Here is a 13,281-nt window from a genome sequence, read left to right as displayed (position 1 = left end):
TGCCCAGGAATGCCCATTGCAGTTGTCCCCGCATTACACCAGGGTCCCCCATTGCACCTGCTCCCCGCCTTGCACCTGCCCCACATTGCATAAGGGCCCCTGCATTGCACCAGTGCCCCCATTGCACCAGACACCCCCTCATTTCAGCAGGGCCCCCATTATACCAGGCCTTCCATGTTACACCAGCCCCCCGCTTGCCGCAGCCCCCCCCATTGCCCCAGGGCCTCCCCATTGCACTAGTTTCCTCCATTCCACCTGCCCCCTCCCATTGCACCAGTCTCTCCGTTGCACCTGCCCCCCCCCATTTCAGCAGAGCCCCCTGTTGCCCCAGGCCCCCCATATTGCTCCAGAAGCCCCCATTGCACCTGCCCCCCCTTGCACCTGCCCCGCCTTGCACAAGGCCCCCGCCATTGCACCACTCCCTCCATTGCACCTGCCCCCCCCTCATTTCAGCGAGGCCCTCCGTTGTCCCAGGCCCCCTATATTGCTCCAGAAGCCCCCCTTGCACCTGCCCCCCATTGCACAAGGCCCCCCTGCATTGCACCAGTCCCTCCATTGCACCAGACCCCCCCCGCATTGCCCCAGGCCCCCCATATTTCCCAGGAAACCCCATTGCACCTGCCCCCCATTACAGCAGGACCCCTCCATTGCCCCAGAGGTCCCCATTGCACCAGCCCCCCCCCCTTGCACCAGTGCCCCCATTGCACCAGACACCCCCTCATTTCAGCAGGGCCCCTGTTACACCAGGCCTCCCACCTTCCCCCAGCCCCCCCATTGCCCCAGGCCCCCCCGTTGCCCCAGGCCCCCCATATTGCTCCAGGAATCCCCATTGCACCTGCCCCCCTATTGCACTAGTCGCATCGCTGCACCAGGAACCCCCATTGCACCTGCCCTCCCCATTGCACCAGTCCCTCCGTTGCCCCTGCCCCCCCTCATTTCAGCAGGCGCCCCGTATTGCCCAGGAACCCCCATTGCACCTGCCCCCCCATTGCACCTGCTTCCCCCCCCCCGCTCCATCGCACCTGCTTCCCCCCCCGCACCCCCATACCCCTTTCCCCCGGGGCTCCCCACGGCGGGGGCGGGTGGCGGGGGGCTGGCGCGGGGGTGTGCACACATGTGCGTGTGTTTTGGTGGGGGGGTGGTTCCCGCGCCGAGCGGCGCGCGGCGAGCGCGGCCCCGCGCTGCCGGAGCGCGCCGCCCCCGCCCCCGCCCCGCCGCGCCCGGTTGGTGGGGGGGGAGGCGGCGGCGCCGCGCTGACGGCTCGGTGGGCACCGCGGGGCCGCGATGCTGCGGGCCGCGGCGGAGCGGGGCTGAGCGGCGCGGGGGGGGGCGGGCAGGGGAGGGGAGGGGACGGGGGGGGCCCCGCGGAGGGTGGAGGGGAGGGAGGAGGAGGGTTCGGCGCGGGAGGGGAGGGGGGGGGGGCGCGGCGAGCGATGGATGAGGACAACATGACGAGGAGCGAGGAGCAGCAGCTGAGTCTGCAGAAGGCGCTGCAGCAGTGCGAGCTGGTCCAGAACATGATCGACATCAGCATCTCCAACCTGGAGGGGCTCCGCACCAAGTGCGCCGCCTCCAACGACCTCACGCAGAAGGAGATCCGCACCCTGGAGGTAGGGGCCCACCGACCCCCCACCCCCAACACCCCCCCGTATGTAATCCACCCCCCGCCCCGGGCCGCGCCGGGCTCCCCCGCGGCGCTGCGGTGCGCCCGAGTGAGGCTGCGCGCTCTGCAGGTGGGTCCGGCACCGCCAAACCCTCCTGCCGGTGCTGGCCGAGGGGGCCCGGCCCCGGTTTCAGCCCCCCCGGTACCCCCCTGGCCCTACAGAATCCTCCCGGCTCGGCCACATCCCTCCCACCGGGCTCCTGCCTCCCCATCAGGCTGCATCCCCCCGCACGGGGCTGCGTCCCCCCCGGGCCCACCTGCATCCCCCCCCGCCCCAGGCTGCATCCCCCTGGCCTGGCCTCAGCCATGGGCTCCTGCTTCTGCCAGGCTGCATCCCCTTGGCCCAGCTGCACCCTTTCCATGGGCTCCCGCCTCCTCAGCAGGCAGCATCCCCTCCAGCCCACCTGCATCCCTTCCACCGGGCTGCATCCCCCAGGCCCAGCCGCATCCCTTCCATGGCCCCTTACCTCCCCATCAGGCTGCATCCTCTTGGCCCACCTGCATCCCCCTGGCCCAGCCGCATCCTTCCCACCGGGCTGCATCCCCCTGGCCTGGCCGCATCCCTTCCATAGGCTCCTACCCCCTCACCGGGCTGCATCCCCCCAGCCCACCTGCATCCCCTCCAGCCCGCAGCATCCCCTCAGCCTGGCTGCATCCTTCCCGCTGTGCTCCTACCTCCCCATCAGGCTGTATCCCCTTGGCCGGGCTCCAGCCCCTCGCCGGGAGGAAGGCCAGCATCCTCACTCCCGGTTCTTCCACCACGGCGAGCTCAAACCCTCCCCGGCAGCAGAGAGAGCCCCGGCGGGAAGGGGCTTTGCCAAACTGGGGCCTCTATACCACCGGGGCTGAAGGCAGCCAGGCCATGCCAAGGGGAGCACCGACTGGATCTATTTATGTCTCATAGATGGGAAAAATACATATATGTAAAAGCTGCCTCCCCCATCTGTTGTAGCCTCATAGGAAGAGGTTCCCCCTGGAGTGTGCCGGGACCCAGCTGGGGATGGATTTGGGGTTCAACAGGAGGTTGGTGGGCCGGGATGGGCAGGGAAGGTCAGGCAGGCTGGGATGCTCGGGGATGAGCTGGACCCTGCAGCCGGTGGCAGAGTGAGGAGAAGTGTGGCCGAGATGGTGCCGTGACCCCGGGGAGATGCCGGCGGGGCCGTGGTGCTGCGGAGGGGGCTGCTGTGGAGCTGGGGCTGTGGGCGGGGGGGATTTTGGAGCCCTGCACTGCTCGGGCCTTTTGGCTGGTGCTTTCTAACCCAGCTGCTCTCACCGAGAACCCAAACGTGGTGGCACAGCGGTTTCTGTGCTGCCGGGGTCCTGCAGCCCCTCTGCAGGGCGGCTTTGAGCTCCGGACCATGACTGAAACTCCCCGTCGTGCTTCTTTCGCTCCCGAAGGTCTGGAGTGTCGTGGGAGTGAGTGGGGCATCACCATGACGCTGCTTGTTGTGGGGACCCTGAGGCTGGGGTGCAGCTCCCCACTCTGCATCCCAGGCACCAACTTGCGCCGTGTTCCCGCACCGATCCTGCCGTCACCTCTCTTTGATCGCTCTCCCATCCCACCTCTCCACGCAAGGGGCTGAGGGCTCAGCGTGCAGCTGTTGGGCCACACGTGGCCCCGGGGCAACCTTGCAGGAGAGAAAGGGATATGGGGATGAAGCAGCAGCTGTTTTGGGGTGTGTGGGAGACTTTGCAGGGGGCAGGCAGGCTCACAGACCTCCCTGAAGGGCTGATGCAGGACTATAAAAGTTTATCCCACGTGGAGTGATGGCGTTGTTAGGGTCAGCATGGCCGATGAGTTACTGCCTTCCTCCCGCGGATGGGACCGAGGGGAGCTGAGGAGCGTTGGTGAAGCCGTTCTGCTGGGATGCTCCTTCCTGGCATCCCGTGACGGTGCACGGGTGAAGCAGCATCCCGGTGTTGCTGGGGCAGCCCAGCCCGGCTGGCTGGAGGGTTTGGAGGCGGCCGGGACAAAGCCGTCGCGCAGACCCCTTGTGCTCGCACTCCAGCCCCTCTGGATCGTGCTGTGTCTGCCATGAGTAGCTCCGTCATCGCCTTCCCTAAAGCATTCCCGAACCAGGGTGCCGACTGTGTCTTAGCCATGGGCATCCCTGCTGACGCTCACCCCTTGCTTTTCAGCACAGAAACAGGGTGATTCCCATGAAGGGAGCGACAAGGGATGAATTCAGGGCCAGATTCCCGATGCTGGCAGGTCGGTGTAGGTCTGGACTGGCTCCACAGGAGCCCGTGGCTCCTGGCAGTGATGTCCTGGGTTGCCGCCAGCGTAAGCAGGAGCCGAGCTTGGCCCTGAGTCCCTGCTGCCACCGCCGCGTCCCAAGGCCGTGACGCAGACACGGAGGCTCCGTTCGGTGCTTCTTCCCTTCCCATCTGGCGGCAGCAGGGCCAGGCCAGGCACCGGCAAGGGGAAGGGGACAGTGGCTGCGAGGGCATCTCGCCCCCAGTGACACTGCACGGCCCTCGTGTCAGCGTGAGCCTGGAATAAAGTGGGTGAATCCATGTTATTTGGTTAATCCTCATATGCTAAACCCTGATTTTGCTGGATTAATAGAAGTTCTCCCATTCTTTTTTTTGGTTGTTTTTTTTTAAACCACCTTAAGGTACACACTAGTCCCCATCCTTCTCGTTGTGTGGTTGTGCGGGAGCTGGTAACTGCATCCCGCGATGCAGCATCCTTTGGGATGTGTACCACTGGCTGCAGCCCGGCTTTGGTCACAGCCTTTGGCTTTTAGGTCTTGCTTGCACCTCGGGACAGGCTCCAGCAGAAACCAAGGCAGCAGCTGGGACCAAAACGCCGCCCGGGGTGGCAGTCGGCGTGGGTTTGCTCCCCGCGGGGCGGCAGCAGACCTGGGCTGAGCATCGTCGGAGCAGCTGCCCCCGTTAGCTCTGCCTGGTCCTGTGTGGGTTGTGGGGCTTTATTCCCCGTCTGAGTGTGGCAGTCCGGCTTTGCAGCTCTAAATTTGGGGTTTGGGGTATAAATATGGAAGAGGGGTGCTGCCGCCCCGTGTTTGCCTGAGGTCTGGGGGCAGTAGGTGGTAAAAGCGAGAAGGAAAAGGTGCTGGGTGATTTTTCCGCCTGTCCTGCGGTGTGTTGCTCCCTGTGCTGGGGTTACTTTCAAAGTGGGGGTCAGGGCTCCCAGAAACCCGGGAGCGACTCCAAGGACAACGCTGGGATCAGTGGTTCCCCCTCCCTGGGCTGCTGTGGAAGGGAGAACCCTCCCGGGTGCTTTCGGCCGCTGCGTGAATGTGCAGGTGAGGATGGGAAGAGGCAGCTGGGGAAGAGCTGTGGCCGTTACCAAACTTGCATGGGTTATGATCAAAGGAGATGCTGCCCCAGTGCTGGGATTTTCACCTCCTGAGCCTGTGGATTCTCTGGTGTCTAATACCATGGCTGAGCACAGCACGTTTATCCCCGCTCTGTGTCCTCCCGGAGAGTTGGGCATCACCAGGATGCTGGGCTGAGCCATTTCGGCCCCTGTACTCCCGGAGAGAGCCCCAGGGACCGTTTAGCAGCGCTTGAAATAAATGATGTGCAGAGCTGGAGATGGCACGTGAGCCTGGAAAGAGCCCTGAGAGGGCAAATATAACCCTGGTGAGGTATTCCCCAGCCCCAGGGCACTCCAGATGTCCCAAGAATAACGAGCCCCTTGGTAGGAGTTGGGGAAGAATCACTCCGGTTGCGGTTATGCGCTGTGCCGAGCTGGACGGGCATCCCGGCGAGTGCGGGTTCTCCCTCGATGGCTCATCGGCCCCCGGCCCAGCCCATAGGAGGTTAATTAACTTTCACCTCGTGCTCCCGCAGGTGGATTTTCCGCCGCCTCTCCCCGGTCTCCAGGCAAGGGCTGGGTGCCTGACGTCAGGGCGGGCGCAGGGTGCTGGGTGCTGTGCCCGGGGGTGCAGCCACCCTCCTGCTCCCCGGAGACCATTGGCTTCGCACCCCGAGCCTGGTGCCTGCTTGGGGGGGGACAGTCACCATGCCCTGTTTTGGGGTGAGCACCCGCCAAGTGGAAACCCTGCTCAGGGTGACAGGAGGAGGCTGGAAACCCACATTGGGGTGCGGAGGGGGAGAAGCGGGTAGGGGTGGCATGATGAGGCATGGGGCTCCAGCCCCGCAGCCCCTCGCCTTGCTGGGGTCACCCAGGGTCCCAGGGAGTGATGGGGAGCGGGGACATCCCTCCTGTGCCCGCACCCATCCCTGCGGGGCAGCAGGGATCTGCCTGGGTCTTGTTTTTCAGCAGAGATGGGGGGGGACACAGGAGCTGCCGGCCCCTCGCCATGGCCAAGGGGCTGCGTGTGGCTTTACCCCCTTTTGTGGGAGCATCGCACCCTCCCCACCCCTCGCAGTGCTGGAGCGGGGAGAGGTGCTTGAAAGGGCATGAAAACCGAACCCTGGCTCCAGAGGAAGGTGTATGTGCCCACCCCCACAGCCCTGGTCCCCCCAACAGCATCCCCAGTTGGGCCAGTAGTGTATCCCCCAAACAGCGAGCACCCCCCACACTGCCAGGTCTCCAACCCCTCTGCTTGCACACCCATGGTGCCATTTCCCAGATGGGTAAACTGAGGCACGGCAAAGCCGTGGGGAGTTGCGCTATGGCAGGTCTGGCCTTTGCAGCAGAGCAGCATTTAGCACGTTTGCAAAACCCTCATCCCGCGCGGGGAGGGCTGAGCAGAACATCCCCGCAGCCGCGGGACGGGGCTTTCCCCGCAGCGCGGGGCCGTCTCGGTCGCTTCCCTTCCCAGCCCCGTCACCGAAGCTCTCAGCAAAACAAGAAGCGCTTTTAGACTTGGCAGAGCTTTGCTGGGCTTGTTTTCCCCCCGGCTTGTGCAGACCCATGGGTCAGAGCATCAGCACACGCCTGGGCCCTCGTTAGCGCTAACGATGGCCCCTCTGGTCTCTGGGTGGGGTCAGTTTCCCACACCTGGAGCCTGGAAATTAAAGTTTCTCCCTCCACTTCCCCTGCTCTTGCTCTGTTCCCTGCTGTTCTCTGTGTGATGGTGGCTGTGGCTGCCTGGTCCCCAGCTCTGTCCCCATCCCAGGACCCTGATTTCAGGTCTGGAGAGGCTGTTGTGTTTCTGGGGCCTCTTTGGATCCCCCTGGGGAGGGGACAGAGGAGTGGATGCAGAGCAGGCTGGTGAGGATGGAGGTGAGGTTTTTGGGAAGGCTTTTGCTGGTGTTTTGCTCTGGCATTGAGTGGGGAAGAGGCTTTTTTGGGGTGCATTTAGGATGCTGCTCTTTCCCCTCCAAGGGCCTGAGGTGTATTTAGGATGTGTGATGGGGGCCGACCCTGAAAACTTTCCATGGTCTGTGTTTGGAGAGGCATTTTTGTTAAAAACCAGACCCGGCAGCTGGTCAGGGTGCTGCTGAGCCCAGCCAGCTCCACGGGATTCATAGAGTCACAGAAGGGTTTGGGTTGAAGGGACCTCCCCAGCTCCCCCAGTGCCCCCCCTGCCATGAGCAGGGACATCTGCACCAGCTCAGGTTGCTCAGAGCCCCGTCCAGCCTGGCCTGGGATGTCTCCAGGGATGGTTCAGCCACCACCTCTCTGGCCAACCTGGGCCAGGCTCTCACCACCCTCAGGGGCAACAATTCCCTGTGGCCTCCCTGGCCATTTGTTTTGCCAGCCCTGGCTTTCCTTTGGGTATTAATTTTTGGTAACTAGTCTCCATGGCTGTTAGGGAGGTTGGGAGAAGCTGCCTGGTTGGGGCGTCTGGCTACTGGCAGAGCTGTCACCCGCCCAGGCGATGCTGGTGACAATACTGGTAGGACATCGTGGTGGGGACTTGCTGTTTGCAAGCGGGTGGGGACCACCAGCCTTTCTCGTGCTTGTGCTGTCTGTCCCCCTCAAGTAGCTGCTTTTACCTCTTTTACACCTCCCTGGGTGCACCCAGCTCACCCCAACCACAGTGGGTGAGCCCAGGGGGGCTGTTTCCCCGCACACCCACTCATCGTGACCATCACCACTGGGTACCCCCATAGAAAGGGACTGGGAGAGACTGGGAAGCTCTCCCGAACCCTGCAATGCTGTGATGGGGTTTCTCTCCTCCCCTCTCTATTCCAAACCGTTGCATATTTTGCTCATCTATTTTTGGGGTGCGCGGGGGCTGGCGGCGGGTAGGGGCACAGCACCATCTAGCGCTGCCGGCAGCGGGGAATCACCCAGCTGGAAAAACGGGAAATCCCAGCGGGTTTCCAGCGAGCTGGGCTCTGCTCTATATTTCTGCGAAAGGAGGCCAGGCGCTCCGTGTCTTTATTTTGGGAGCTCTCGGGCTGCGGTTGCTCACTTGGTGTCTTTGGCCTTTGCGGGGGACGGTCAGGCCGTGGCTGAGCAAAGCGGGGTCGGTGGCTCTGGTTGTGATGATGAGGAGCAGCGGGAGGAAGGAGGGCTGGGGGGGTCGTGGGCTGGTGGGGGGATGATAAGGAGCAAACACCCATGTGCCAGCCCTGGCACTGTGTGACACTGCTGTGTCCCCAAATGGGGGATGCTCAAGGGGGTCCCTTTGCACCGAGCCTGGGTGTAAGAGAGGGGAGCTTGTCCTTAGGGGGCTCGTGTTTGTGTTGGTATGTGGGAGGGGTGATGGCCCTGCGTCCCCTGTCCTCTCTCCATGGGGTGGCAGGGGTGATGGCCCTGTGTCCCCTGTCCTCTCTCCATGGGGTGGCAGTGGTGATGGCCCTGCGTCCCCTGTCCTCTCTCCATGGGGTGGCAGGGGTGATGGCCCTGCGTCCCCTGTCCTCTCTCCATGGAGTGATGGGGTTGATGTCCCTGTGTCCCCTGTCCTCTCCCTGTGGGGTCCTTGCGGTGGCAGGGGTGATGGCCCTATGTCCCCTGTCCTCTCTCCATGGGGTGGCAGTGGTGATGGCCCTGCGTCCCCTGTCCTCGCCCTGTGGGGTCCTTGCGGTGGCAGGGGTGATGGCCCTATGTCCCCTGTCCTCTCTCCTCATCCACCCACCATGGGGTGACAGGACTGACGTCTGTCCATCCACCGAGAAAGATGCCAGAGCAGAAGCCCACAGGGTTTATCCCCATAAAGGAGCTGAGAAAGGGCTTTTTTTGGAGGGAGGGGGAATGCCTTTGCACACCCAGCTCGATGCCAAATGAGCACAGAAGCTCAGCAACAGGTAAGGGGGGGGTAGTGTTTTTTGGGGGCAGGGGGAGCTGCGGGTGCCCTGGGGATTTGGGGTGTGCGGGGTGGGGGGGTGATGACAGGGAGGTCCCACGGGGCTTTCGTCTTCTCTTCCAGAGCAAACTGGTCAAGTACTTCAGCCGGCAGCTGTCCTGCAAGAGGAAGGTGGCCTTGCAGGAGCGCAACGCCAAGCTGGAGGGTTTTCCCCAGCTCCTGCACTGGTTCCGCATCGTTGACATGCGCAAGGAGGTGATGGAGGTGAGGGCTGGGAGTCGGCTGTGCGGGTACGGGACAGGCCGAATGTCCTTGGTAGTGTTTTGCCCAGAGTTTTGTGGGATCTTTGAGCAAAATTAGGTAAGGGGGCAGTTTTTTTTGAGATGGAGACTGGCTTGAAGCTGTGTGTTTGGTTGTGGGGAATGGGGTGGGTGATCAGAGCAGAGGGACCATCCCTGGAGACATCCAAGGCCAGGCTGCCTGTGGCAAAAGTTAGCCCTGATGCTGCTGCCAGCTCTGGTTTTGGGGGGCTTGGGTGGGGGTCCTGTATCTGGAGACTCTTAAGGAATAAAACTTCCCTACCAGAGGTGCACGGGGAAGGCATAAAGGTAAAACACTGTCCCAGGTTGGCCAGAGAGGTGGTGGCTGAACCATCCCTGGAGACATCCCAGGCCAGGCTGGACGGGGCTCTGAGCAACCTGAGCTGGTGCAGATGTCCCTGCTCATGGCAGGGGGGGCACTGGGGGAGCTGGGAACGTCCCTTCAACACAAACCATCTGTGATTCTATGACCAGGTTGTTTCACCAGATGGAAAGATGCTGCAAGCCTGTGGTGTGACATCCTGGCCAGGCTCACCCCCCAGCTATCCCCCACCCACTAGTGAGGACACGCCATTGCCATTGCCAGTGAAGGACATGGGTGCTGTCCCTCACGGCGGGGGTTCCCCATGTCCCTGTCACAGCATGGTGGTGTCACAGCAGGTCCCTCTGCCACGTCCTGGGCTCCTGCAGATGATGGGTGCAGCAGGGGGTGGCACCCTGAGGTGCCCCCGTAACCGCCCTCTGGGGAAGAGGAAAGGCTGTGCCAAAGCTGCGGGTCCCCCTGTGTCCTCAGAGCAGCGACAGGTTCTGGTGATGCTCCCACATGTCCCAGAGCTGGGTCTGGATCTTGGGAACAATTTCTTCCCCAAAGGGCTGTGGGGCACTGGAACAGGCTGCCCAGGGCAGTGCTGGAGTCACCATCCCTGGAGGGGTTGGACAGACGGACATGAGGTTCTCAGGGACATGGGGCAGTGCCAGGGCTGGGGAACGGTTGGACTCTTGATCTTGAGGGGCTTTTCCAACCAAAATGATTCTATGCCCGAGACTGTGCAAAATCTTGTGATAAAGCCAAGGTTTTGGTTATGCCCTCTGGGTTTTCATGTGCATTTGGATGGAAAATGAATGCTTTTGGGTCTGTGACCCAAATGGGGCAGCAAGAGGGGACAGATTCTCACGTGTGCCCTGAAGTGCTGGTTTAGGGGACGCTCCAGGATGATTTTCTTCCTGCCCCCATCAGGAAATCACCCCCGGGCAGCTGAGCCTGGAGGAGCTGCTGGACATGACCGATGACCAAGTCTGTGCCACCGTGGAGAAGTTTGGGGCCAACAGCGAGGAGTGTGCCCGCCTGAACGCCTCCCTCTCCTGCCTCCGCAGCGTCCACAAGTCCGGTGAGTTGGGCAGCCTTGTCCCCACCAGCCAGGTCCCCTTGGGTGGCGCAGTCCTGCTGTGGTGACACTGGCAGCGTGGCTCTAATGCATTGGGGGCATTTGCAAAGTCTTCTCTGTGGGTTGCAGAGCTCCTGCATCCCTGGGTGATGAGTGGGTACCTGCTGCTCATGGGGGCAGCTTGGCTCTGGTGCATCCCTGTGGTTTGGGAGCATGTAAGGAGCTCGCTTCTCTGGGCTGTGATGAGCTGTTAGTTCTCTGCTTCTCTGGGCTGTGATGAGCTGTTAGTTCTCTGCAGAGAGGCTTTACCTGAGGAGGGGGCAGCATTTCTCACAGAGTCCCCCAAACCCCGCTTTGCTCCCTCCCAGCAGATTTGGGGGGAAGAAAAGCCCCAAGACTCAGCGTGACTTCCCACCTGGCTGCACCCCCATCCCCTAAACCCCAGGGTGTGCACAAGCCCTGCTCCCCCTTTCCCTGGCGGTGGGGCTATGAGTGCCAGCCCGGGGGATGCTGGTGGCCCCGGGGATGCTGGTGGCCCCGGGTGCTGGGCGGTTGGGTCCCCGGGCGGTGGCAGCAGAGCTCCGCGCTGCAGAGGCAGCTGCACGAAGCGGAAGATGTTCTGCCTGGATCTGCACTTGCAGCCCGGAACGGGGCTGGGGGGGGCTCAGGGAAGGGGGGAGCAACGCAGCGGGTGGCTGTGCAGGATCCGGCTCTCCTGGTGGCACCTTGTCCCAGCCCAGCTGAGCCTTGCTGGGTGCTGTGTCCTGGGACTGGGGGCTCCTTCCCATGGCTGCTGTTGGTCCAAGAGTTGGGGGGCTCTTCTCTATGCGTTCCTGCCCCCAAGGAGAGGCCCAGCATGTCCCCACATGCGATAGGGACCGTAGCCCCCCGGCATGGCTCTTCCCCATGGATGGCATTGCTGAACCGGTGTGTTGGTGCACAGGGGTGCAGCAGCAAGGTGGGGGGGTCATTCCCTTTCAGAGCAGTTTTGAGGGGACAGTGAAATGCCCCTCACAATCTAAACCACTCGCTGTCCTGTTCCCAAGGGGTCCCTTCCTGGTCCTGCCCTGTGGGGATGGTAGAGCACTGGTTTAGCCATGGTCTGTACTGGGAGCACTGGTCAGGCAGGATCCTGCTCTAGGAGGACCCCAGTCCTGCCAGACACTGGGGTTTGGGGACCCCAGGCTCCTGTCCCCTCTGAAGGGGCTCCTTTAATGTAGCTGCATGCCAGGAGTGGGAGAAATGGGGGTGCACCCTGCTGGGATGTAGCTGCTGGGTTTTTGGCTGGGTCCAGAGCAGCCCTGGGGAAGGGCTGGCAGTGAGGAGGGTGCTGTGACGTGGTTTCAACGAGTGGCAGCTTTTGGGGACTGGCAGTGTCCCTGCATTACTGTTGCTTGATGTGCTACGGATCAGGCTGGGGGTCCCAGGCTCCTGCCCTGGGGGCGGGTCTCACCCTCATCCACCCATTGTGGTCACTGTGGCTTCTCTGGGCTTCCCACGTGGTGCGACACGGTGTGGTGACGGCAGCCGGTGGCAGAGGGTCCCCACCACTGTGTGCAGCCGCCAGGCTGGATGCAGCAGCAAGGGGGGGCAGCTGAACCCCACTTGACATTTCCCACAGAGCACAACTCCCCCGTGCTCTTTAACTCCCGAAATCCAGCTCCTGCCTGTGCTCCTGCCCTCCTTACCTTTGGCATTTTCACTAAGTCTCTCCGCTATTTGAGGAAGGATGGCGCTGCCTCCCCCGGAGCCCAGGGAAGGCTCTCGACCTGCTCTTTGTTTAAACACCTTTGACTTTTAAAGCCAGCTGCAAACAAATGCTGCTTTACTGGTTGTGTTGGCTCAGCCCGGCCCCTGCATCGCCCTCAGCCCTCTGCTCGCTCAGCCGAGGGAATTCCCCTGCGCCCCGGTGGGATTTGTACTTTGGAAAAATCCACATGAGCCTTTGGCTCAGCAGCTGCAGTGAAGATGCTGTAACATCTTCTGCTCCTCCGGTGGTTTCTGGCTGGCAGAGATGGGGGAGTACCCGGGGGGGAAGCAGGATGCTCGCTGCTCGATTTGCTTTTTAATGAGGCAGGTGATGGGGCTGCCAGCCCTCCTGCGGGGTGGGACTCGGTGGCCCGTTGGGTCCCCGTGGCGGGGAGTTTGCTGCTAGCCGGGTGCTGTGTGCGTTTGCCTTCCCCCGTGCTCCATCTCACTCCATCCATCATCGTGTTGCTGCTGGGGGGGCTGTGGGCTGGACTGTGCGGCGGGGGCTGCTGTTTCATCCTTCTGGTGTTGCAGAGATGCTGCAGTGGCCGTTCCTGCTCCGCCAGGGCTGGATACTTGGGCTCTGCATTGCAACAGTCCCTGGTGTTGCCAACCGGCACACGTCCCTTCTGTGCCTGCACTGTCCGTGTGTGCTGCTGGAGAAACCCCAGGCACATCATCTGATGGACGGCACAAACACTGGGGACAGTGGACAGCCAGCTTGGGGCACGGCGGAGCCCCTGCCAGACCAGAGGGATTCAGGAGCTCCCCGGGCAGTGGAGAAGACCAAATCCCCCTGAATTTCCAAAGGACTGGGGTGCAGAAAGCTCCATGCAGGCTGGTCCCCTTGTCTCCTGCCTCTGCGCTTGGCAGAGCCTTTGCCAGGTCAAATGGCCCTGTCTCAGCAGTTTTCTCCCTTTTTGGCCCCTGGGAGAGGCGGGGCGCAGCCCCCGCCCCTCTGCTGTGGGGGGGACACCAGCAGTGGTACCTCTGGGTCAGGATGAGATGCTTGTTGGCTGCCCTGGGCTGCG

The 13,281-nt window shown here is 62.6% G+C and overlaps 1 protein-coding gene across 1 annotated transcript in view; it reads left to right on the top strand.

Moving 5' to 3' along the window:
- Positions 1-1,433: 1,433 nt before the first annotated feature.
- KSR2 (kinase suppressor of ras 2) overlaps positions 1,434-13,281 on the top strand; it is an 80,466-nt gene continuing 68,618 nt past the window's right edge. Inside the window, exons 1-3 of the mRNA XM_065646495.1 lie at positions 1,434-1,610; positions 8,920-9,060; positions 10,354-10,504. Of these exons, the coding sequence (XP_065502567.1) occupies positions 1,434-1,610; positions 8,920-9,060; positions 10,354-10,504 (469 nt within the window). The remainder of the gene's footprint in view (positions 1,611-8,919; positions 9,061-10,353; positions 10,505-13,281) is intronic.

Source organism: Caloenas nicobarica, chromosome 16 (assembly GCF_036013445.1).
Source record: "Caloenas nicobarica isolate bCalNic1 chromosome 16, bCalNic1.hap1, whole genome shotgun sequence".
NCBI classification, from domain to species: Eukaryota; Metazoa; Chordata; class Aves; order Columbiformes; family Columbidae; genus Caloenas; species Caloenas nicobarica.
Note: the sequence above shows the minus strand (reverse complement) of the source record. Positions and strands in the feature narration are given on the sequence as shown.